Source organism: Cnephaeus nilssonii (assembly GCF_951640355.1).
Source record: "Cnephaeus nilssonii genome assembly, chromosome: 17".
Lineage (NCBI taxonomy): Eukaryota > Metazoa > Chordata > Mammalia > Chiroptera > Vespertilionidae > Cnephaeus > Cnephaeus nilssonii.
In genome coordinates this window covers 37,274,925-37,300,736 of record NC_137088.1, presented here as the reverse complement: position 1 = coordinate 37,300,736, position 25,812 = coordinate 37,274,925, and the positions used below count along the sequence as shown (strand labels likewise).

Sequence of the window (25,812 nt, the reverse complement as noted above, 5' to 3'; positions counted from 1 at the left end):
ATTATTGTATACTTTTTTTTAATCCTTACCCAAGGATATATTTTCATAGATTTTAAAGAGGGAGGGAGGATAAAGGAGAGAGAGAGAAACAGAGAAACTGGTTGCTTCCCATGTGCACCTGATCAGTAATCAAATCTGCAACTTTGTGGTGTATGGAATGATACTCCAACCAAGCCATACCAGCCAGGCCATTATTGTGTATTTGTGGTTTTAAATATATTTATGTGTTTCAGTCCCTTGTAATTATTATTTTTGACATTCAAATTGTCCCACAATTGGCTCTTGACTCTTAACACATTGGGTGCGGACTAGTACTTTTTTTGTTTTTGGTTTTTTTTCCAGACCAGTTTTATTGCTAGCTTTATTCAGTGGCCAGGTAAGTTTCTATTGAACGAGTACAAAAAACGTTTTATATAAATGTTAAAGGCACACTTTAAAATTAAATATCCATTGCATTTTGAAGTTATTTATTACATGTTCTTACAAACTAATATCCTTTTAAAGTATGATACTTTGTAAAACACTGTGTAATATGAATCGAGAATTCGCGTGATCATCCGCAATGTGTTAAGTCCTTTTTCCTCATTCTCAATCAGTTCCTGGCTTTTTTTTTTTTTTTTTAAGTTGGTTCTTTGCTTTCTCATATGACAAGATGTTCCATTGCTCTTGGTTTGGTCCTTGTTTCTAGACATTTTCAGTGGACAGAACTAAAAAGTGGCTTCTTTTCTGCCCTCTTTGTTTCTTTTTTAAATCTCAGTTGTTGGTGTTTGATAGCTTTTATTTTTAATTCAATACTATATGATATTTAAATAATCCTAATCTTTCTCCACACCCAAAATTCCAATTTTTGCTAACATCAATGTAATTACTCTTTGATTTATCCCACAATACATACAAAACAATTTTAGAATCTCAGAACAATATGAAACTGGAAAGTGGAGTTGTTTGTTTTTGACCTTAGGATATGTCCCTCTAAAAAATACGGTCAGATTACAGTGTTTTAAAATCACTTGGAATAGTTCTCTATATGGTTATGCCACCAACTTGATACACAGTGAGGTTAAATTTTTTTAGTCATATCAGATTTTTCAGGGACTGCTTTTGTTTTATAATTACATAAAATGTTGTTACTAAGTGAAATTTATATCTGTATACAGAGAAATCTGACTTCTAGTCTTTTCCACCCTATCCCTATATGTAAGACTTAACAGATTATTCATGATTAAAGTGTTTCTTTTTTTATCCTGGTACTTTTATTGTAACAGAAGAATCATTTAAGTTAGTTCATTTACTAAAAGTATCTGCTTCTAGATTTTTCAGTAACTAATAAGTATTTTTAGGCCATGGAAGAGGAGCACTGACTTTTCTGTGTTTTTTCTGGTGACCACAATTTCTTGCCTTAACATAAACAGTCAAGATACGAAACTTCCTTATCTCTTGAAATGCTAGATAATTTTCCATTTATCTCTGATGATTTCAGACACTTAAATCTAACACTTGGGACACTGGTTCTACTTGTAATAGAAAGTTGTCATCATTTAACATTTCTTGAATGAATAAAATTCAAGAAATTTAAATCTGAAATTTAGATATTATCTTAGAAAGAATGTAATGTACTTTTTAACTTAGTCATTTAAAGTTCAGAGTGCTTGATTTTATAAGTTTTAAATTAAATCTGAAACTTGTTTAATATTAAATCTATTTTATTCTAATAGCTGAAAGAAGTTGCAGTATCATAGTTCAGCAATATATGTCACATTCCAATATGATATATATTACAGGCTAAAAACTATTAAATCGGGCTATTCATATGGTGAATCAGTTGGATTCAGATTTTAGTTTGCAGTTTTCTTATTCTGGCCTTGGCAAGTTTCTTAGCTTTGATGAGTTTAATTCTTTGGCTAAGTAGGAATATTACCTTCCTCATAAAGATGATGTGGGCATCACATGAACTAATGGCTGTAAAGTGATTGAGGGAACAGTGGTTGCTACAAAATAAGCATCCAATAAGTGTGAGCTTTTATTTGAAAATTGTTATGGTTACAAAATTTTGATCAATTCTTTAAACTCTATATGCACCTTACTTAGGATAAGTAGTGCTTATTACATGCTGTAAATATAGCACCTCATTTTCATGACTCCATTAGTTATATGAAAAGAACCAACTGTTAACAAAAGAATAATCAGGGTCTAACTAAAATTTGAGGCTTCTGGCTTTACAATGTGCCAATGCTTACCATATAAATATAATCACATTAAAAAGACTTAATAGATAAGGGAGCTTTAAGGAAACATTTTCTTACCATCGGGTTGCTCATTAGTTCAGGTGTTTTGGTTTGTTTGCTTGTCTTAGCTTTATTGAGGTACTAGTGGCCCAGTGCACGAAATTCATGCACAGGGGGAGGGTTGTCCCTCAGCCTAGCCTGCACCCCCTCCAATCCGGGATTGGGCCTAAACCGGCAAGTCGGACATCCCTCTTGCAATCCGGGACCACTGGCTCCTAACCGCTCACCTGCCTGCCTTCCTGATCGCCCCTAACCACTCTGCCTGCCAGCTTGCTCGCCCCCAACTGCCCCCTCCTTGCCAGCCTGCTTGCCCCCAACTGCCCTCCCCTCCTGGCCTGATCGCCCCTAACTGCCTCTGCCCTGCCACCATGGCTTTGTCCTGAAGGACGTCCTGAAGGTCTCCCAGTCTAATTAGCATGTTATCCTTTTATTAGTACAGATAATTGAAAAATAAAATTGTAATATATTTACAGTGTTCAACATGATGATTTGATATACATATACATTGTGAAAATATTCCAGCAAGTAAGTTAATTAGCACATTAATCCTTTACATTTATACCCTTTCTTGGGTATAGGGGTGAGAATCTTTTAAGTTCTAATCTCTTGGCAAATTTCAGTCATATAGTACTAGTACATGCAGTATTATCAACCAGAGCAGGGGTGGGGAACCTTTTTTCTGCCAAGGGCCATTTTGATATTTATAACATCACTTGTGGGCCATACAGAATTATCAGCTTAAAAATTAGCCTGCCATATTTTGTCAAACTCACCCCTAATGCCTTGACAGCTCCAGGCCCAATGATACTGCAGGCCTTATACAACCCGAGGGCCGGACGTTCCCCAACCCCTCAACTAGAGTCACCATGTTATACATTAGATCTCAGACCTTATTGGTTTTTATAACTGAAAGTTTGTACCCTTTTACTAACCTTTCCTCATTTCTCCTTCAGCCCCTGGCAAACATGATTCTACTCTCTGTTTCTATAATAGTAAATTTGATTTTTTTTAAAACGATTTCACATATAAGTGATATCATGCAGTATTTGTCTTTCTCTGTCTGGCTTACTTTATTTAGCATAATGCCCTCAGAGTTCATCCATGTTGTCGCATGGCGGAATTTCCTTGTTTTTATGGCTGAATAATATTTTGTTGTAGGTAAATAGCTAGATATAACATTTTCTTTTGACAGATACTTAAGTTGTTTCCATACCCCAGCTATTGTGAATAGTGCTGCAGTGAGCATGGGAGTACAGGTGTTTCCCTTCCAGATGGTGATTTTCCCACTTTTGGATATATTCCCCAAAGTGGAATTGCTGGATCATATGGTAGTTCTATTTTTAATTTTTTGAGGAACCTCCATACTGTTTTTCAGTGACTGTACCAGTTCCATTCCCACCAACAGTATACAAGGGTTCTCTTGTATCCACATCGTCACTAGCATTTATTATCTCTTTTTGGTGATAACACAGAATATTTTTCCATTCATTTGTGTCTTCAATTCCTTTCATCAATGTTTTTATTGTTTCACTGTACAGATCTTTCATTTCCTTGGTTAAATATATTCCTAAAGTATTTTCTTCTTTTTGGTGCTATTGTAAATGAGATTGTTTTCTTTATTATTCGTTCCTGTAGTTCTCTGTTAGTGTATAAAATGCAACTGACTTTTGTTTATTGATATTCTATCCGGCAATTTTACTGAATTTGTTTAGTCTGTTTTTTTGGAGGAGTCTTCAGAGTTTTCTAGATGTAGTGCCATGTCATCTGCAAACAGAGAATTTTATTCTTTCTGATTTGGAGGTCTTTTGTTTTTCTTGCTAATTGCTCTGGGATTTTCAGTACTGTTTGAATAAAAATGGCAAGAGTGTGCATCATATTCTTGTTCCTGGTCTTAAAACAAAAGCTTTCAGCTATCCACCATTGAGTATGATGTTAGCTGTGTGTTTGTTTTATTATGTTGAGGTGCATTCCATCTATATGCAATTTGTTGAGTGTTTTTAAAAAAATTTGAATTTCATCAAATACATTTTCTGCATCTGTTTGGTTTTTATTCTTCATTTTGTTAATGTGGTACATCACATTTATTGATTTGGATTGTTGAACCTTTTTTGTTGTTAATCCTCACCTGAGAATATTTTTTCATTGAATTTTAGAAAGAGTGGAAGGGAGGGGGAGAGACAAAGAAACATCAATGACACTTTGATTGGTTGCCTCCCATGTGCACCCCTACCAGGGCTGGGGTTCAAGCCTATAATCTCGGTAAGTGCCCTTGACTGGAATCAAACCCAGGACCCTTTAGACCAAGAGCCAATGCTCTATCCATTGAGTCACACCAGCTAAGGCTAGTTGAACCATTTTTGCATCCCCAGAATAAATCTCACTTGATCATGTGTGATTTTTTTACTGTATGTACTGTTGAATTCATTTTGCTAATATCTTATTGAAGACTTTTGTATCTATATTCATCAGGGATATTGATATTGGCCTGTAGTTTTCCTTTTTTTGTAGTATTTTGGTCTGGCTTTAGTATCAGAGTAATGCTAGCCTCATAAAATGAGTTTGGAAGTGTTCCCTCTATAATGTTTTAGAAGGTTTGTTTTTTTATTTGTTTGTTTTAATCCTCAACCAAGGATATGTTTATTGATTTGAGGGATGTGGGGAGGGGAGGAAGGGAGGGAGGGAGGGAGGGAGGGAGGGAGGGAGGGAGGGAGAGAGAGAGAGAGAGAGAGAGAGAGAGAGGGAAATATCTATGTGTGAGAGAAACATTAACTGTCCAACCTGTCCTGATGAGATCGAACCTGAGACCTAGGTATGTGCTCTGACCTGGAATCAAACCCAGAGCCTTTTGATGTATGGAAGGATTTTCCAACCACCTGAACCACACTGGCCAGGGCAGTTTTATTTGTTCTTAATATGTTAGGATTAGAGTGAGATTGAGGAATGCCAAAATGAATTCAGACTGGATGACAAGTCCTTAGGATTCCAGCCAGAATCTTTTAATTATACCTTATCTTACCTATCTATTTTAAATTTAATTTATTGATTTGAGAGAGGAAGACAGTAAGAGAAACATCTATTTGTTGTTTTTCTTATTCATGCATTCGTTGGTTGCCTCTTATATGTGCCCTGACCGGGGCTCAAACCCACAACCTTGGCGTATTAGGATGACGCTCTAACCAACTGAGCTACCTGATCAGGGTCCTAACTTATTATTTTAGATATGGGGAGTTCCAGAAAAGGACAAATGGTGGGCTAATGTTATCTCTTCCCTTCTCCACAAAACAAAACAGGAACTAAAATGTACACTTTTTTAGAGATATGTGCTAAATGTTGAAATATGTTGTTTGGTGTTTGCTTTAGAATGGAGGAGAGTTAACAGATAAACAAGATTGAATATGAGTTGATAATTATTGAAATAGTAAATGAAGTTCTTTATAAAATTTTACTTTGTACTTGTTTAAAATTTTTCACAATAAAATGTTTTAAAGTTTAAAACTTTAACCTTGTTACAACAGGCAAATAAACATAATCAGATTTTTCAGTCTCTCCCCATCAGTGCTACTTGCCTTCTGAACCCAATTTCTCTTATGACTGTCACATATTTTGAATCAAAAGGAAACAAGTGGCTACGTAGTTATGTAATGACTATACTAAAAGGAAATGTTAATATTTTAAAGAGGTCTACACAGATTATAGAAGGTATTCCTGACGGAAAGATTGAAGAAGCCAATGGGTAAATCAACAGTATGTTTAGTATACAATAGGTATCATTTTATAAAATAGTTGAATATCTGAAAAGGTATCTTATAAATACCAAATCAGTGCCAGTCAAGATTTCTCTAAGAAAATTAATAGGCTATTTAGGGTGCAGTTTATTCTGTAACTGTTGGCAAATCTTAGTATTAGTGGATTTGGTGAATTACTAACAGGACTCAAACTGTAAATTCCTCTCCTCTACTTCATACTATTGGCTTGGAAGTAGAAAAGTGGTTCCTATTTACATTTCTTACTTCCTCTACTTCTTTAATGTAACCCAGCATATCAAAAGTTGGGTGCTTGCAATGTGTCAAATATCTTGCTAGGTTCTCTTATGAATGTTATGTCACTTAATTCTCAAAATAGTGCAGTGGGATGGTTTACAAATGAACAAACTGAACTAGAGTGGTCACATAGCTAGTAATAGGGTGAGTCAACTCCTTATGATTCCAGAATCTTTTCATTATACCATATTCCCTATTTTATTTAAAAAGCCTTCCACCTTCACCATTATAATCTTGCCCTTTTCTCTCCTCCTGACTTTGGGTACTGCTACCCATCTGAAGTTTTGGCAGTTTTTTCTTTAGGATTCTTTGCCTGAAATTGGATGGGGCTCCTGGATCTGGATAAAGAAAGGAAAAATAGATATTTTTTAATTGGGCATCATCCCCTACTAGAGTGATTATTCATTATCTTTGATATTAAAAAAAAAAGTTTATTCGCCCCTTCCAATCACCCATACCTTTCTTATAAGTCAGTTAGTTGCAGGCTTCGTATATCGAGTCTGGCTGTAGTTCAGGAAGGGTTATAGAACAAGGGGCTAGAATCCCTAGAAGTTTTACAAGGTTTGTCGGTGTTTTTCTGAGGAAAATATTCATGGTCTTTATCAGAGTCTAATAGATATCTGTAATCACTCTTCAAAAAGGTTAAGAAATATAAGTGCCCTAGGATTTGGTTGCTAAGCAACCAAGAAGATACCAGACTCAGTTGTTTCTTCTTGGGCCTAAAAAGTTGTGTCCCTTTGATCTATTGGGCCAAATTGAATACCACCACAATGCCCACTGTGAGCATACTTGTTTGCTTATAAAGAAACTAGAAGCCTGGTGCATGAAATTCGAGTATGGGGCTCGGCCCTCGCAGCCCCTGCTTCATCCAGAAGGCCATTTGGCTGTCCTGTCTAAATAGCATATTATGCTTTTATTATTATAGATGATCTATGATTTCAGTTTTTATTTATTTTTTATTTTTTTGTTAATTCTCACCAGAGGATATTTTTTCCTTGACTTATTTAGAAAGAGTGGAAGGGAGGAGGAGAGACAAACAGAGAAACATATCTATGTAAAAGAGACACATTGATTGGTTGCCTCCCACTCATTTTTAGTTTTGAAAATTCAAATAATTTTGCTACTAAAGATTGTAGCCTACCTAGTTTTATTTGTATTAACTTGACATAGATGCACTCTAAGCTGTGCTTGGTAAACTCAATTTTTTTCCAAAAGAAAATGCTTTTTTTTTAAGGAGGGTATTAATTAATAACAGATCTAGAAGTCAGATAAGAATTCCTAAAGGAATTTGTTTTGATAGCATAAGGGATGGTAACAAGCATCTCCCAAACATTGCCTTGTAAATTAGTATATCTATGTTGTTATAAACTGATAGCCAAATAAACATTTATTATAGATCTCCTCAAAGAAGAGATTAGGCAAATACTGTCTCCTTTGAGCAGTTCACCAAAGAAGGGTTGGTAGGAATTCCTGTAAGTATGCGTGTTCAAAGTTTGAAATCGGCTAGAAAAACAGTAACAAGCTAGTTATACCAAGAATCAATTTTTGAATATTGATACTAGAGCAAATGGAAGCCTAGTGGGTTTCCTTCTTGCTTTAATAAACAGATGGGGAAAGAATTGGAATTTCAGTGTGAAACAATATTGACTCTTAGTGGATTCTTAAGAAATCCTAAATTCATTGAAGAGCCATGGACCATGCAATTTTTTTTTTTTTTTTTTTAGAATTCAGAGATGAGCATGAAGACCTCATTGCTTTAACAGGGGCTTTCTGGTCCTTTGGCCCATTAGGTCAAAGGGGATATCTTCTTAAGTAGAAATCTTCTTTGTTCCCTTTTTTTTTGTTACCCAAGTGCCATCTGAAGTATTTATCTGGGTATAAATTATCATGTAGTCCTATAATGGCTAAATCAAAAATGGTTCTTAAGGATATAAAATGAAAGGATATGGTACAGAATTATTGTCAATTGTCTAATTATTATTCATGGACACTAGTACTTTGTGGGCCAGGAACCCCAGTTGCAAAGGATCTAATATATGTGTGTATATTGTTTTACTGTATTATCTTAATCAACAAATAAAAAATTTTGCACTTTCGAAGTCCAAGATTAAGATATTGGCAGGATTGGTTTCTCCTGAGGCCTCTCTCCTTGGTTTGCAGGTGACCTGCCCTCTTGCTGCCCCTTCACATTATCCTTTCTCTGTGTGCATGCTTCTTAGTGTCTCTTCATGTCTCCAAATTCCCTTTTCATATAAGGATACTGATCATACTGGATTAGGGCCCACTCAGTGGCCTCGTTTTAAAAAATCTTTTCGCCGAAACTGGTTTGGCTCAGTGGATAGAGCATTGGCCTGCGGACTCAAGGGTCCCAGGTTCGATTCCAGTCAAGGGCATGTACCTTGGTTGCGGGCACATCCCCAGTAGGGGGTGTGCAAGAGGCAGCTGATCGATGTTTCTAACTCTCTATCCCTCTCTCTTCCTCTCTGTAAAAAATCAATAAAATATATATATTTTTAAATCTTTTCAATTGAAGTAGGTTAATTGACGTACTGGTTTCAGGTGTACAACATAATGATTCAGTCCATATGCATTGCAAAATGATCACAACAGTCTAGTTAACCTCCTTTACATGGTTACCAAAAGTATTATTTTTCTTGTGATGTAAACTTTTAAGATCTACTCAGCAACTTGCAGGTATGCAGTATAGTATTAACTGTAGTCACCATGCTGTATGGTGTATCCCCATGACTTATTTACTTTATAACTGGAAGTTTCTACCTTTTGATCCCCTCCAGTGGTTTCTCCTACCCCACCCCAAAATTTCTGCACTTTTAAAAAACTCATTTTTTTTTTCCAAAAGATTGGAAACCACTACTCTAAAGTTATTATTGGTGGTCTACAAGAGATTTGTCATAATCTGGGGTATAGGATTTTTTTTTTAATGTCTTAGTTTGGCCAAGCCAGTGTGGTTCAGTGGTTGAGCATCGACCTCTGAACCAGGAGGACACGGTTCAATTCCCGGTCAGGGCACATACCCCTGCTGCGGGCTTTATCGCCAGGGTGGGGCGTTCAAGAGGCAGCTGATCAATTATTTTCTCTCATCATTGATGTGTCTATCTCTCTCTTCCTCTCCCGTCCTCTCTGAAATCAATAAAAATATTAAAGAAAAAAAAGATGTCTTAGTTTTTATATTGCTCACCAAGTACTTGGTTACCAAGTACCGGAAAATGAAATACAGTATTCAGAAACAGTAAAATTCAGCATTTAGAAATATTTACTCAGTAAAAAATAAGTTTGTAAATAGAAGACTTCTCAACAAAGAGGGGAAATAACAGGTAAATGCTAAAATACTTAGTGTTTTACTTTATTCAGTGCTAGAATTCTGGGCTTTATTTAGGGTCAAACTGATATGACAGGAAAACCCACAGAGATGATTAAAGGAGAATAAAATAACAGAAAATTTAGCATAGTATATAATTATGATTATTTTTATGCATAAGGATTTGGAGCAGCTTACTATGCCAGTTATATTCATTAACTAAAAAGTACTATTTTGTCAGTGTCCTGGGGCTAATTTATTATAAGAATTAATGAATGAGAATTTGGCCTAAATACAGCTGAAATGTTTACTGAAACTGGACCAAAGATGAGCATCCGTGTAGAGGCTTAATCATTTTTTTATATTAAGATCTCAGAGAAAAGTTTTACAGTATTTTGATGTTTTTTATATGATGGGAATTCTTGAAGTTCTTGGGTCTCATAACAAACCACCATAGATGCTCGTCCTCTAGGGAAATAATGTACTACTCACCATTCCAAAGGTTTCATTTTGCTCAAGAATCTACTGTATGAGTAAAAATAGACTTGTTTTATGCATAGGCTAAACACTGTACAGGAGTGGGCAAAAATAAGTTTATTGATGACAAAGAACTCTGTATCCAAGTGTGTTTGAGTATAGCAAGTAGACTACAAGAATATGTAAATAATGAAGGCCAGCAATTCCAGCCACTTACGAGATTGTACATAAATGCACTGTGACATTGTGACATTCCTTTGAGTTAATAAAGCTACTGTAATAATCATAACCTGTTAAGTCTTTTTCCATACGAACAACTATAAACCTACTTTTGCCCACACAGGTATATCAATGTTTTGTTCTTAATTTATGTCTTTCATCACCATTACTTTTTAAATTACAAATTATTCTGAGTTTTAATTCTATTGTTATCAATATAGCTTCTGGTGAGTAGTTTGGTAATAGAATGTTGAGTATTTACAGTTTTTAATTTTCATTTTAGGGTTTTCTTTGAACCTTTTGCACTTGGATGTCGAGTGTGACTCGACACGGTTAGCATTAGAATAAAGGAATCAAGAAAAAAGCAAGCGAGTGCAAAGGGTTAAAATGTAGAATCTTCTAAGAAAAACTCTGAGGAAAGAATTAAAATTATTTAAAAACTTATGAAAAAATGTAGACTTCTCACTATGTTTGTGGGAGGATAATATGGTTTTTACTTTCTGGGAGGTGGTTCCGCATCGCTAATAAATATGTTCATGCCATTCTAGCAGTTCCACTTTTAGGAATGTGTCTTAAGGAAATGTTTGTGCACATGTATAAACAAAGGCGCGCGCGCGCGCACACACACACACACACACACACACACACACACACACACACACGGCCCAGTGCACAAAATTCATGCACAGATATGGTCCCTAGTGGCTGCCGGCCAGGGCCTCCCTTCCTCAGGCCCACCTGCCTGCCCCGCCAATCTGATTGCCCCACCGGCTCCCAGGCGCTGAGGGAGCCTGGTGGCAGCCCCACCACTGCTGCTGGTTGCCGCCTGCAGGGCCTGATTGCCCCCTGCCGCCCCAGGCGCCCCAGCTGGTCACCAGCTGAGGGGGTGCCTGATTGCCCTGCCACTGCCTGGCTCCCAGGTGCTGAGGGAGCAGAGCGGCAGCCCCACCCCCACCACCCCGGCTGGTTGCCCAGCTATCAGATCAGCAGGGCATTGGGCCCCTGCCCAGCTCCCTCAGCACCTGGGAGCACAGCGGTGGCGTGGTGATCAGATTGGCGGGGTGATCGGGGGCCCGCCTGGTGACCAGTAACTCGCACCTACCGTGGCCTGGCGCTGCCCACTCACCTGCTCCACCATCCCGCCCAGGTCCCACTCTCATCTGGGCCCATCAGGGCCTGCAGCGCCTCCCCTGCCAGTGCCAAGGTGCAAACGCCCGCCATGTTCCGCACCACCCCCTGGTGGTCAGCGCACGTCATAGCAAGCGGTCAAACTCCCACCAGAACTCCAGTCGAGAGGACAATTTACATATTAGGCTTTAATTATACGCACACACACACACACCATTCAGCATTGTATATGTCATGGAAAATTAGCAACAATCTAAACATCCACCTGCAGAAGACTGACTTAAATTATGGTTGATCCGTGGGATAAAATACTGTGCCATCATTTAAGAGGAAGAAGTAAATTTGTATATCTTCTTTGAATATAGAAAGATGTCTAAAACTTATTACTAAATGAACAAAGCAGATTACAGAACAGTAGGGTTATTACTTTTATTTTTGGAATATCTTTGGGAAATGGAATTGTAAGGATTTTACTTTATTTTATGCTTTTGTGATGTTTGAATAATTTTTACAAGCAGTTTTTAAATAATAAGGTTAATGATTCAGCTATTAGGAGGTGAGGGGAATTCGATTGTACATATCAGAATTATTAAGCTTTAAGTGCCCTTACTGCTATATACTTACCTTCCTGGTCTGCCAAATAATCACAGAACATGTATGGTCAGGTTCTGTTCATCTGTGTTTTGCAGGTTCTTGCAGCCCTTTGCCCTTCATTCTTAATAGAGTTTTCCATGAGACCAATCAGTAAGTTTTGTCTAAATAGTTTAAGAGATTTATAAAATAATCTCTTTCCCTAAGAGACTCCTCTGTGTCACTGATAAACGATGGATGCTTTTGGGATTTTCTTTCTTTGTGGGGAGGGTGATGTTTTCTCTTCAGAATGACTCATTAAATGTAAAGGCATACTTTAGGATTCTTTTTCCCCTTCCTGGTTGTGAAAATGCAATACTTGGCACATAGGCAAACCTAAAGAGTTTGCAAATTGCTTCCCCTCTCTGGATAAGAGAAACATCTTAAAATAGCACATAACATAGCTTTTATAAATAGTAGTTACTTTATGATCGTTGAATGAATGAATGAATGAATGAATGCAGAAAAACTGGCAAGTCTAGATAATATAAATTCCAAAAGAGTCAAGAATTTTAATATGGACTTGTTTGTCTAACACAGCACCAATAATTGGTGCTGAATTTTACAGTATTTTAATTCAGATGTAGCTCTCTAAAATAAATATTAATTACTTTAATAAACAGAAGCTATATATTAAATTCTAATTTTTTCCTGAACTCTCCACCACTATGTGTGTGACTTCTTACAGTTAAAATATATGTAGTCTTTTCTTCATCTATAAAATTAGACTTTAATAAATTAGACTTTAATCCTAAAACTCTAAATTTTTTATCAACTGGAGAAATTTTACCTGAACTACAGAAAGTATAACAGATATTAATGCCTCATAAATGTTCATAACCCACTTCTAGAGTAAGTAAATCTAGTTCCCATTTCAGTGTTTGAAAATGAAAGCAGTTTGGAGAGAGGAGGCAAATGTAGAGGTATGAGAGGTTCTTTTCCTATCTAGACTGATACATGTTTCTAAAGCATATGCTGTGGCTCCAAACATAGTAGGACAGAACCTTCAAAAAGTCTTGAGAAGGTCACCCTTTAAAGAGGTAAATCAAAGTCCATGTCATTCTAATTGATTCTTATTAAGAATAGTCTGTGCATCCTTGGTTAGTTTAGCAGTATATATGTATTTATCATTTTTGAACGAGTTACAAGTAAAATATTTTTCTACGATGTCAACCTAAAACAATTTAAAAGTGTAGTATGTATTTAGCTTCATTATTTATGGCATGTACTCTTGTCCTACCACCCCTCCCCTCCAAGTACAACTAAGTATGTCTTTCCTCCATAATATTGCCATTAATGAAATTTTTCATGACGAAAGAAATTCTTACTATAAACTATAAAATAGGGTGTTTTTTTTTTAACTGGGTTTTAATTGCCTCCTATTCTAGTCATTGATTTGTTGTACCAAGCCCAGTAGCCTCTAGAGGGAATATAAATTTAGGCAAAGTGGCCAAGGGATAAACAAGTGTTGCAGAAGAGATAGGGAAAAAGGGAAAACTTTATCTTGGCTCTAAATTACTAAATCATGGTATTTATTTAGTCTCTTAATTGTTTGCCCCAATGTTTCTCTTTTTTTTTCTTTTCAGCCCTGAACTTCTCTTAGATACTCTGCCTGTATTAACTTGCTACAGATTGTAAGCCTAACTTAGAATTTGTATTATCCCAATTATATGAACTTTTCAACACATTTATTTCTTCTAATGCTTATTACTTATCTCACCTATACTGTTGGAGTGTTTTGTTTTTTTCATGTTTTCTACATATAGTCTTCTCATTATTTTCTGTTGCAAGATTGAAATACACACTGTTGAAGAAGAGTGAAAAATATTTTTACACATATTCATGTTGTTAGTAGCAGTTTATCTTTCTTCACATGTATTTAACAAAGAGCAATTTAAACTCGTATTTACTACAAACGATAGTCCATACACACCTGAGTCAGCAGGACAGGTATTATCCTTTCTATTATACAGATGAGAAAACTGAGACTTTGAGACATTGCGTAAGGCAGTGTCAGGATTCATAGAAATTTGGAGCAAGAAAAGATAAGCATATAATACAGCTGCCACATTAGTTCTCAAGCATGTTGGTCATGTAGATAAAATGCATTCATATATTTATTGTATTTTTTTCTGTGATTTAAAAATTAAATTGAGGGTAATAATCATACCAAAAGCCTTCTTTTCCTATCTCCTTTTTATCATTTTGTAAAGTTATTCAAAAGAAGGAAATTATAGAAGTATTTAAGAATAAATTCAACTTACATATATAACAAAATAAGAAATTGAATCTTAAAATTAGTGACTATTTTCTTTTAATCCTAATTGAAAGTTTTTCTGGCATGTTTTTTCTCTTCTCCTTAACCGAGTTAAATTAAAGATCTTTTATGGCTTCTATCTATCTGTTATTCTATATATCTGTTAATTTCATTATTTAATAGTTTAAATGTATAGGTAGGTTGGTCTGGATATGTTGATTTCAGGATATATTTTAGGTGCTTGTTTCTCGTGAATCTCAGTTTGAGAGTTATTGCTTAACCCTTTGCACTCACTTGCTTTTTTCTCGATTCCTTTATTCTACTCGGGATTTAATTTTTTAAATACCCCAGATTTTACAAAGCGCGGCAGTAGAATAAAAAACTGGAGTTTCTTTTCATACAAACTTATTTATTTGGATTTTTTTATATTTCAAATTATTGATACATTCAAAGAGTAATTTTAATCTCTATAATTTTTCATGGTGTGATATTTTTTGAAACATTCACCCACATGAAGACCTGGTTTACATTCACATGTTTCACAAATATAAATCATCTCTCTTTCTCCTTTGATTTTTCTGTTAGAACAAACAACACAATCTTTGTGTTATTTGTTAGGGTGAAGTGTGATTATATGGAGCTTTCCATCTAAACGTTGCTCTAAGTTAGTGGATAATAATCTACCCCTGGAAGTTAGTGTACCATCTCTGAATTCTCCAACAAGATCATGTACTAGTTTCCTAATAAATTTCACATGCGTTACCGGTTTTTCATTTTTTCTTTTTTGGCATCAGTTGAGATTTACATTTTACTTGTCCTTTCATGCTAATGAAAACAAGAAAAGATACTGGAAAAATAGACACCCCCCCCCCCCCCCATGAAACTACATGTCGAGTGTGGCTCGACATACGAGCTGCTACCGATGCTAACTGTCGAGTCACACTCGACATCTGAGTGCAAAAGGTTAAGGGAAGAAATTTGGTTAATTGTAGCTAGTTGGAGTTTAGAGAACTGAAGTTTGCTGGATGCAGTCCTTTATTTAGTGAGAAAAAATCCTAATGATTTTATAACTATACTGTATAAACAACCTGGTAAATCTCTGAAAAAGAAATGAGGCCTAGGAGATGAAGAATCTATGGAGGATTTTAAATTGAGGATTTTTCTAAGCTAGATTCTAAAATAAAGTAGTAAATTGTGGCTAGTAGGATGAAAATAGTTATTAACCCTCCTGTAAGATCTGAAATAATGTTGTTGCCCTTGAGAAAAGTAGGCATTACAGTGTAGTGATATTACTCAATCTACTTCTTTTGTCAGCCTAAATAAGAAGAAATTTTCTGGTTTTCTTTAAGACATGCCTGTTTTTAACATAGAGTTTCATGTAATTTCAAAGATGTCTATAAAATATACCTTTGTGGGTGTGCGTATTTGTCCTTACTTTGAAAACTCATAATTGGGCTGTAGATTCCAGAGTGATTTTTATATTTAGGAAAGCCATTACCTCCCAAAGGTTTTCTTAGGAGAGTGAGAAAAATAAGTGTAAAATTTCAATGTAAATACCTTGTTAATATGCTTGGAAAATTATATTCATAGTAGAAATGGTCTCAGTGTTCTAATTAAAATTTAATGATGGATGATAGATATTGTAAAGCCAAAGGAATTAAAAGACGGGAGACATTTTGAGAAAATAGCTGGTTCATATATATCTATTTACTTACATGTTTTGTCAGAAACCAAAATTGAGGGAAGCAATTTGGCTTTTTATTGGTTTGTGAAATTGATCAGAGATTGCTCTTTGGCTTAGTTGCTGTCTGCATAGGCTGTTAACAATTGTTTCTCTGGCAGCAGATCTTGTTCATCAGGATTGCATCATTTCTGGGAGAATGGCCAAGGTCCACAGCCTCAGTACAAAGACTGTCTGAAGCATATGAGGCCTGTTCTCTTTCTGAAGCAGCACTCCTCTTCCTGCCAGTCCTCTTCACAGGATTACTGAAGCAGACTTGTTCTGAATTTTCTTTCATTGAATTGGCTGTTTATTGGACTCTTGTCTCCCAGCTGCTTCCGGCTCACCTGGCTGATGCAATTTCTTCTCTAAATCTCTGTTGGAATTATTCTTAAAACACTGTCTTCTGAGAGTAACCAGACAGATCACACAGGTCTTGTGCTTTCAGCAAGTCAAGTCATATAGAGAAGAGACTGTCATAATGACAAATACAAAGACTTTTTTCCTCTTTTTTTACAAGTACAAAGACTATTGACCATTTCTGAACACAATTAAAAAGATAGGAGTAATTATAAACTATTTCTGGCATGTTCTATTTAATAGCCTTTTCCCAAGAACCTGTATGTAAATGGTGACTTCTCAAAGGAGTAGTCAGTATTGGGAGGCAGGCTGATTCTGCTTCTGAATTCGAGAACATACTGGTGTTTTGGTGGACTCTGACGGATTGTTCTGGAAATACTTAAATTGAAATGAAATTGAAATTGTGATGCATTCATTTTCCTCCTGCTGTGCACTCAGACTTATTGCTTTTTTTCCTTCTGTCATTTCTTACCTTTCTTATTTTTTGCTGCTAGAGGAGTCTACATCTGTTTTGGGTTCTTTGTGTGTTTTTGTTGTTGTTGTTCCTTTTACTGTTACCTTCATCCTTTTATTATTATAATTCCTAATGTTCTTTGTGAATTGTTTCTACAGAATGGTTTATTTCCCAATTTTTAATAAGTTGGAAATTCATAAAATAACATAGAGTACATTTCCTCTCCTTGGTAACTGAAATACCATTAATAGCTCTTTCACTTCTGGCTAATGTTAAATTTCACTTTTTCCCCCCAAAAGTCCTAGGTCATCACCTATTTATTTCCTTTCCCTTTTTTGGAGGGTAGAAAGTTGATTACGGCTTTATTTGTCCATGTGTTTGTATTACGGAGTTGACCACAAATAGAAATTACTTCCATTTGTCAATCTTTTTCTATAGTAGGACAAGAAGATATAAGTGGGATGGAATGTGGAGGGGGAAAGGAATAATATGAACTTATTGGATCATGGTAGATCCTTGTATGACTGGAGAGTAACTTTGACATTTGGTTAAAGAAAAGCCTCTGAATTTGGGAAGGGGTCAGTGGAGAAAAGAAACACTTCGTGGGAGGGAGAAAAAGAAGGAATCCCTTGAGAAATGTGAGATAATTCTAATTTGAAGGAAAGAGAAAGGAATATCCAGTGACATAATAAAATATTTACCACTTAAAAGATGATTTCCCTTTCCCTTCCCACCTTTATTTACATCTGGCTTTATGGGGAAATAGGATGTAAAGAATAAAGGATAAAAATATAGCACTAGAACCCCAGCCAGATGGGTTAGTTGGTTGGAGCATCATCCCATATACCGAAAAGGTTATGGGTTTGATTCCTGGTGAGGACATAAACTAGTTTGCTGGTTTGATCCCCAGGTGCGGCCGGCCAGGGAGGGCCTTCGGGAGGTTGGCTCCGAGACATGTCCGGCCCTTCTCACCCAGTCCCACCCTACTGGCCACCTTCTAATTAATTTCCTTTCAATGTGCACGAATCCATGCATCAGGTCACTAGAAAGACAAAGTTTCTTTCTCCCTCTCCCTCTTTCTTCCTTCCTCTGTCTCTAAAATCAGTAAACATATCCTCAGGAGAGGATTGAAATAAATATATATAGAATGAGAGAGATCATAGGATGTAAACAAGACAATATACAGAGGTGAAACAAACACAATTACCATTAAAATATTATTTCTGTAGAATTCTATTCTGTGAGTCTATCAATGTTATTTCTTTCTATACTAATTTGTGTCTCAACTTTTTCTAGGTCTTCAGAGCTACTGACATAATTTTTTGGGACTTCATATTCAGAGGTCTATAAAAAGGTGATTGAGCCAAATAAATTATTTTAATTTGTTTGTATTTTGATGAATGATAAAATCATATATTGAGATAAGAATAGTCAAAATTCATTTAACAAATATTTCTTGGAAACCCATTATGTGTTAGGCACTGTTCTGGACATTGGAACTACAGCAGAGGATAAAAACATAAAAATCCCTATCCTCATAGAGTTTATACTCTAGTAGGAAGAGAGAGACAAATTAACAAGTAAGTAAAAAGTATCTTAAAATTGTTTCACCTGGAGACAGTGTTAATTCTTCTCAGTCTCTAGGACACATCTCCAAACTATGTGATAGATTAATAAATGCTATAACTACTAGGCTTAGTAAACTATACTAGGAATCTGTTTTGACTTATAAAACTAGTGTCATTATAAGAAAATATTGCATATAGATCTGTTAAAAGTTCTTTATAATTAAAATTTTAATAGCTACATTTTGAAAAGTGTTATCTAAGGAAGGAATTGTCTTCAGAGTTACATAAGAAATTTGAATTTGCTACCATTTTTTTTAATTAAGAAGCCCGGGTATTGAGAAGGCATTATAACTTATGATTGCTTTCATTAGAAGATTGGAAGAGTCATGTAAAACTAGACAAAAGGAAAATCATATATTGATATAAGAATAGTCAATTTATGAAAAGATAAATTCATAGTTAACAATGTTTCTTAAAGTTATTTCTCAACTATCAAAATTAGCTGGGGTGGGATTTCGTTAAGGAATGTATTAATCATTCATTTATTAGGGAGATACCTGAAGTAATTTTTCCATCTTTTCCTTTTAGTATATATTTTAAAAATTATTCTCAGAAAAATAACAACTGTAAATGTAGATTTTATAAGTTGTTTTTTTGTTATTTTTTGTTGTTGTTGTTAATCCTCATCCAAGGATATTTTTCTGCTGATTTTTAGACAGAGTGGAAGGGAGGGGGAGAGACAGAGACAGAGACACATACACACACATCGGTTGGTTGCCTCCCCCTTGGGCCCTGACCAGGGCTGGGGATCAAGCCTGCAGCCAAGGTATGTGCCCTTGACCGGAATCAAATCCAAGACCCATCAGTCCACAGGCCAATGCTCCAACCACTGAGCGAAACAGGCTAGGGCTAAGTTGTTTTTATCTAAAAGCCTACTTTGTTTATGGGCATATAATAGTGGCTGTGACAGAGGATTTTTGATGGTGCTGAGTAACTTTTTGTTGTTGTTCTTTACTGAAAATATAATACATGATTCAGATTTCTGTATTGGTCAGGGAAGGTGTGGTTATTATCAGGCTCTATTTTTTTATTATTGAGCCAGGCAGTTTGGGGACTTTTTTATTTTTATTTTTAATTCGAATTATACAGTGATACCAAAATTAGCGAAAGTTGAACCAACAATCCTCAGTATTTAATGTTACGCCCTTTGGGCTTATTTGATGTGTTCTCCTGTCATTGTAGATTTTTATTTCAATTTTCCAGAGACTTTTAAGGCCGTACTGCTTAAATCTCTGTCTGTATATATTGTTAGGGAAAGGAAACATTTATGTGTAAGACGGGCTCAAAGGCAAAAGGTTATATTAGTCACTTTTATGAGCTGTGAAGAAGCAATAGATAGGAAGATTTTGCCCTTTCATTTTAGTCCCAAGTCTTAGCAATATGTCACCTTCTGTTGAGTAGAACCAGATCTATTACCACATCCATATTTGGAGAGTCCTAGATCCATTAGAAAGATCAAGCTCTTGCAAAGTGTAGGTGCCAGAGAGGACTGCTCAATTGTGCAGTTCTAGCATTCTTAAATGACATAAAAGAGTAATACAGTTTATGCGTTCTTAAAAAATCTTGGCTTGATTCACTGTTCGCAACTGGTTTTTTTACCCATATTAATTTGCTTCATATATCAAAATAAGATTGAAGCATCTCAGATTGTCTACCATTTAAAATATTAAATATTTTTCATGCCATATTTTTAAGTATAAATAATCGTTTGAATTTTCTACCATCTTCATTTACCATTCATCAGTATATCAATCTTGACTCTTTATAGTCTTCTTTTTGCAGAAATCTTTATCAATCTGGGTCTTTTAACATGACTTTCTTCACACATAAAATGCTTGTATTTCATCCTTTTAATGTTTTTGTTGTATTTAATGTTTTGGGAGGGTTTTTTTGTGTTTGTGTGTGTGTGTGTGTTTTTCCAGTATAAAACCATTAATGTAAAATCATACAAAGGAACCTTTTTTCCCTTTGCGCCATACCTCCAAATACCTTAGTCTACTTTTGCATTTTTACACTTCAGTAGTTTGTGAGTTTTCTGTTCTCAAATTCCACTGGCTATGGTCACCAACTCTTAAGGTATCATCACTGCTTTTCCATACAAAATTTTCTGATTTTTATCATGAAGCTGTATTTTTTGTGGTTTATGTTTTTATTCATACCTTGCAATGGATATTACCTCACAAATAATAGTTAAGATATGCTGCATCTTCTCCCAAAATTAAGTTAAAATAAAAATGGTTTTAAAAAGGAAAAGGCTGGCATGACTGAGGTTGAGGTTTGACCTGTGAACCAGGAGGTCATGGTTCAGTTCCTGGTTGGGGCACGTGCCTGTGTTGTAGTGTAGGCTCAATCCCCAGTGTGGGGTGTGCAAAGTGGCAGCCGATTGATGATTCTCTCTCATCATTGATGTTTCTCTCTCTCTCTCCCTCCCTCTCCCTTCTTCTATGAAATCAGTAAAAATATTTTTTTAAAAAAAGAAGTGTGTTCTATGACAAAAGAAGGCAGTAAGAAACAGCTGTGCCTAGTCAGATAGAAACAAATTGATCTCTTTTATCATTTAATTTGAAAGAAATAACATTGGCTGCTGGAAAAACTACACTTATTTGTGGTGGGGCAGAGGGAGCAGGGTTTAAATGAAGATTTTGAATTGTCAAAAAATTAAACTGACATTTCCATTAACCAGCCTATATCTTTAAAATTGTTAGGTTCAGGCTATTGGAAAATTTCATTTGATGAGAAGTTGTACAGTGGGGGAAATGTGCTGCTTATTAGTGAACTGGACAAACTATTACTTTCTCTTTATCTGAAAGGTGGAAAAATAAAATAGAAATGAAAAGAAAGCATAACTTTTGCTACTTCATTCAGGAAGTGCATAGTAAACATGGGACAATGTGTAGATCCCTTGCTGTACTTACTTTATCCCTTTAAAAGCCTTATTCAAAAAATGGAAAAATATTTAGTAGCATTTAGGGTAAATATAAAGAACTATCTGGTTACTAGATATTTTCCTTTGCTATGGCAGGATTCCTCATGTCCATAACATGTTGGTTGAGGCTGTACAGCTCACCCCCACTCTCAGAGTGGCCAGTCTCCATTAATTGGACCCCGTGATTTCCACTTTCTGCTGTGTTGGACGTCATGAGCATTGCAATCCCTCTGGGAGTCACCACACCAGATACATCCTACTCAGATATGGCTGCTGGATCAGAGTAAGTGCTACTTCCTAACTAGTAGATGAATTACCAGTTTGTGTGGAGACAACTTATGGGCATCTAATAATAAATATGTAGTATTTTCTAAACCCAAGCCTAGCCCACTGTAAATGACATTAGACCCTTTCTCCCGTAGAAGCTGAATGTGGGAGGGAAAAAATTGGGGAGGGGGGGTTTCTAAGTAAATTATTAAATGGGATGAAATTTGCAAAGTAATAACTACATTTTTATTTGTTTTGATGGGTGGGGAAGATTGAAATAAAGTAGGTGTCACTGCCTGCTTCTATAGAATTGATGGATGGAGATAAAGATGAGTTCTCTCCAACTGATTTTCCTTGAAGGCCTCTTCCTATGTACTTCTCATTATTCTAGAGTAAAGGGGCTGAAACTTTATATGGGCAGGTTACTTAAACCTTATATGGGGCAGAAAACATGGAAAGTTAGTGTCATCTGTTTTTTATAATATTCATTGCCTAGAAAGAGGACCTTCAAAATCAGTGGTACCAAACTTTTTTTTCAGCTAAGAGCAGCTTTAGGAATTCAGAGTTTGTCGAAAAGTCCAATCCCTAAAATAGACTCTCAATTCTTGAAGAATTTAAATGCCAAATGGCAATGAAGGTAGGCCTTCGTTATAAAACTTTATATATTATTCACAGTTTAAAAGATTTTAGCCTTTTGTATCCCTTCTCTTTTAAGTGTCCGAGATTCCCCCTGCTCACAGATTCCCCCTCTTGTCCTTTTACCTCCCTTGTACCCAATCTTCCTTGCTTACAGAAAGGAAGTGGAAGCCCCCTACCTTTCAAGACGAAGTGGCACTACACAAGGATGTGAAAGTCCAGCGAAAGAGACCCAAGGGGCCTAGGGGGCAGCACACCCCCAGAAGCCAAGTCTATTCCAGGCAGTACCAGGGATTAGGGTCTGGGCTGGAAAAATCCTGGTGTTTTGAATATGTTCAGGTCCAGTTCAGACTCTTGATCCCACAGCCACTTCTAGAGTGAGGTGGGTGTTGCTCTAATTCCCCTGTTTTTCTTGCCATTTTCACAGTCCCCGGGGATTCTCCCCCTTCAGCAAAGAAAAGCAACTGTACTAGAACTCTGGGTTCAACTGCATCCCTGATTAATAGTGGTTTTCTTCCTTAAAACTGAGAATATTAGTAAAGAGCATGTATATTTCTTCATAAAGCCACTTAGGATAACTTAACTGCTTACTGACTTCCTTAAAGAGGAAGGCTTAAAATGAAGCTACTCTAAGCAGCAATGTATTACTATATTCTGGGGTAGTCTAGAATTTAACACAGTTTTGGCCTTATTCCCATATAAAATGAAAGATGGAGGGTGGGAGATAGAGAAGGGTGGATAGTGTTTCTTCCAGGGCTTCCCTCCTCCCCGCCCCCCCCCCATTTATTTTATTTTATTTTATTTTTTGCATGCCAAAGAGATTTTGTTATGCCAGTAGCCAAGGTTTCTAATTTTTATAACTATTTCCCAAGTAAGATACTTAAAAATATTCCTGTATTAGTAATTGGTTGCATAGTATTAATAGATTTTTATAAAGTTAGCCACTAGCCTCCTATATGGATTGACTAGCAAACTATATAGGTAGACAGCATTAACATCTGTGAGAAATTTTAATAAAAAAGATCAAATCAGTGAGTTTGGCATAAGGGAATAAGAAAAATACCAAAAACAGTTATTCTTAAAACTGGTGTTTTTCCCAGAGTGCACAGATGACTGACCATAAATGTTCCTAGGGAGTCCAGAAGTAATTGCAGAAAGAAAAAATACTTCTGGCATAAAAAATTTGCCTACAATGTTTCTATTTTCTGAGACATTTCATTCACAATCTCCAGGCAGATTTTTGATAGTGCGATCATAACTAATTACACAATTATTTGTTTGATATTTCTACAAAGCAAGAGAATGTCAACAATTAGCTTATATGCCATTCTATTAAGTTATTGATGCCTATTTTAATGCTTCATCATGCATATTTTACTGTCATGCATATTCCACTAGTCTAGGCACTGGTATGAAGATTAAATCTGGTATGGAGGGCAAAATACTCAACTAAGAAAAAGACCTAGGTTTTACCTCATGCTTTTTTTACGCTGATAGTAACTATGCATTATCCATTTTTCATATATTTGTAGGGCAGGGGTCCTCAAACTTTTTAAACAGGGGGCCAGTTCACTGTCCCTCAGACCGTTGGAGGGTCGGACTATAGTTTTAAAAAAACTATGAACAAATTCCTATGCACACTGCACATATCTTATTTTGAAGTAAAAAAATAAAACGGCAAAAACACCCGCATGTGGCCTGCGGGCCGTAGTTTGAGGACGCCTGTTGTAGGCGGAAAAGTCTAGATATAACAAATGAAAAGATTTTTCTGAATGTACAGTCTTGCCATAAATGAACTTCAGACATTTCCCAAGAGGTAGCATTATAGCAGCAGGTTGCATATTGTACTTAGAACACAATTGATGGAGTGTATCTATTGTAAGCATGGGTTCTGTGTATGTGCCCAACTGTCAGTTCAAACATAAGGGGGGAAAGGCTATAGTTACATTTGCATTAAATGGTTGGCTAATAAAGAGATGCACTCCTAACACTATAAGTTTTAATCCATTTAAATTATAGATAAGAGCTGATATATACGTCAAGGAATATCCTAAGAAATACCCTATATTTACCTGTCAACATGTAATTGTATTGAATCAGTAACCAGTATGGAAATTACAAAGTTTCCTCATCAAAAGATATGGGCTTAAATTTTAGTATTTGGCATGCATAGCAATATATTAAATGCTGTGCTTGACGAGAAAGTATTGTGCAATGTGGTGGCCTTTTAACTTCCAAAACATACATTTTATTTTTATTCCCTAGACTTGCACATGAATTGCATATGTTCATATTTACCCAGTTTGGAGATGGGTAAGGTACAACCAACATAGTTACATCTCCATGGCCATCTTTTATTTCATGTCACTTTCCTTCTCCCCACCCCCAACCCCCCAAAAAAAACAAAAACTACACAGGTCATTCCTAATAAACAGCTGTCATGTTTCACCCCATGTGTTCAGTGGTACAAAATCTCTTATGTAAATATGTACAGCTCTTTGGAATACTTGTTTATCAAGTAAATTAACAATGTTGTATAAAATTTCTTTCTCTTGACTTTCCATCATAGAAACTAAATTCTACCTTCATTTTATTAATGCTTGTCTACCTTTGGTTTCATTTAGGAAACCCCACCCGTTTCCTAATACTCAGAGCTGATTGCCTCCCAAAGAGCCATGTTCAGATCATCTTTTTCTCGAGTATACTGACGTGCATTCTTTATTTATTCCCTCCCAGTTCTCATCTTGCAGACACTCTTTTAAAGTAATAAAATGCATGCACTTCACTAACAGAGAATACTTTCCTATGTCTAAAGTTCTTCTTTACCTAGAAATTACCTTTGCTGTTATTAATAAGATCCCTTCTCACAGTTTTGGAGCATATGATTGGGTGAGTTGGATACATATGTCAGAATTTTCTTTTATCCCTCACTTCTCAGCTGACATTGTGCCACATTGAACCTCACATTTTATTCCTGCCAAGTACTATCTATTGTGTATTTTTAATATATTGAAATAAACATATTACTTGAGGCAAACCGTATGCACTATTTGATTCCCTAAAAAACGCTTTGATCTCTAAGGCTGAGTTATGCATGGTGTCCTTGGAGTTTCTAATTTGTGTGAGTCTCTGTTCTGGTTAATTTAAATGACAGATAATCTATTATTCAATTCTGCAAAGTCATACAATTGCATTAATTATCTTTCAAAATTCTGCCAAACCTAACAACTAAAGTTCTTTTTTCCCCTAAAATTCACATTTTATCCTTTGCCACCTATGCCTTTTTATTACCAAGTAAAGGATTACATTGAATTTCTAAACTTGAACACATTTATAATTCTTTTATATTAAGAAATTGAACTGTTTATTTTCCACTCAAGGAGGGTACTAAAAGATACTGAACCAAGCTTCTCACTAAGCCTGGTTACTTAAGATTTCATATAATTTTCTTTAAAGATAGAATGTT

At 35.8% G+C, this 25,812-nt stretch overlaps 1 protein-coding gene across 14 annotated transcripts in view; it reads left to right on the top strand.

Annotated features, from left to right (window-relative positions):
- Positions 1-25,812, top strand: part of SETD5 (SET domain containing 5) — an 87,890-nt gene that overhangs the window by 12,729 nt on the left and 49,349 nt on the right. For 5 of the 14 annotated variants that reach the window (XM_079795687.1, XM_079795675.1, XM_079795685.1 and 2 more), the window contains exons 2-4: positions 18,186-18,243; positions 21,540-21,726; positions 22,504-22,728. Coding sequence is in view for 5 of the 14 variants with exons in the window: in XM_079795684.1 (XP_079651810.1) it covers positions 21,656-21,726 (71 nt within the window). In the remaining 9 variants the exon portion in view is untranslated. Of the gene's footprint in view, positions 1-18,185; positions 18,244-21,539; positions 21,727-21,771; positions 22,729-25,812 lie in introns of those variants that run through there. The other 9 variants (XM_079795677.1, XM_079795688.1, XM_079795676.1 and 6 more) reach the window with 4 other exon arrangements.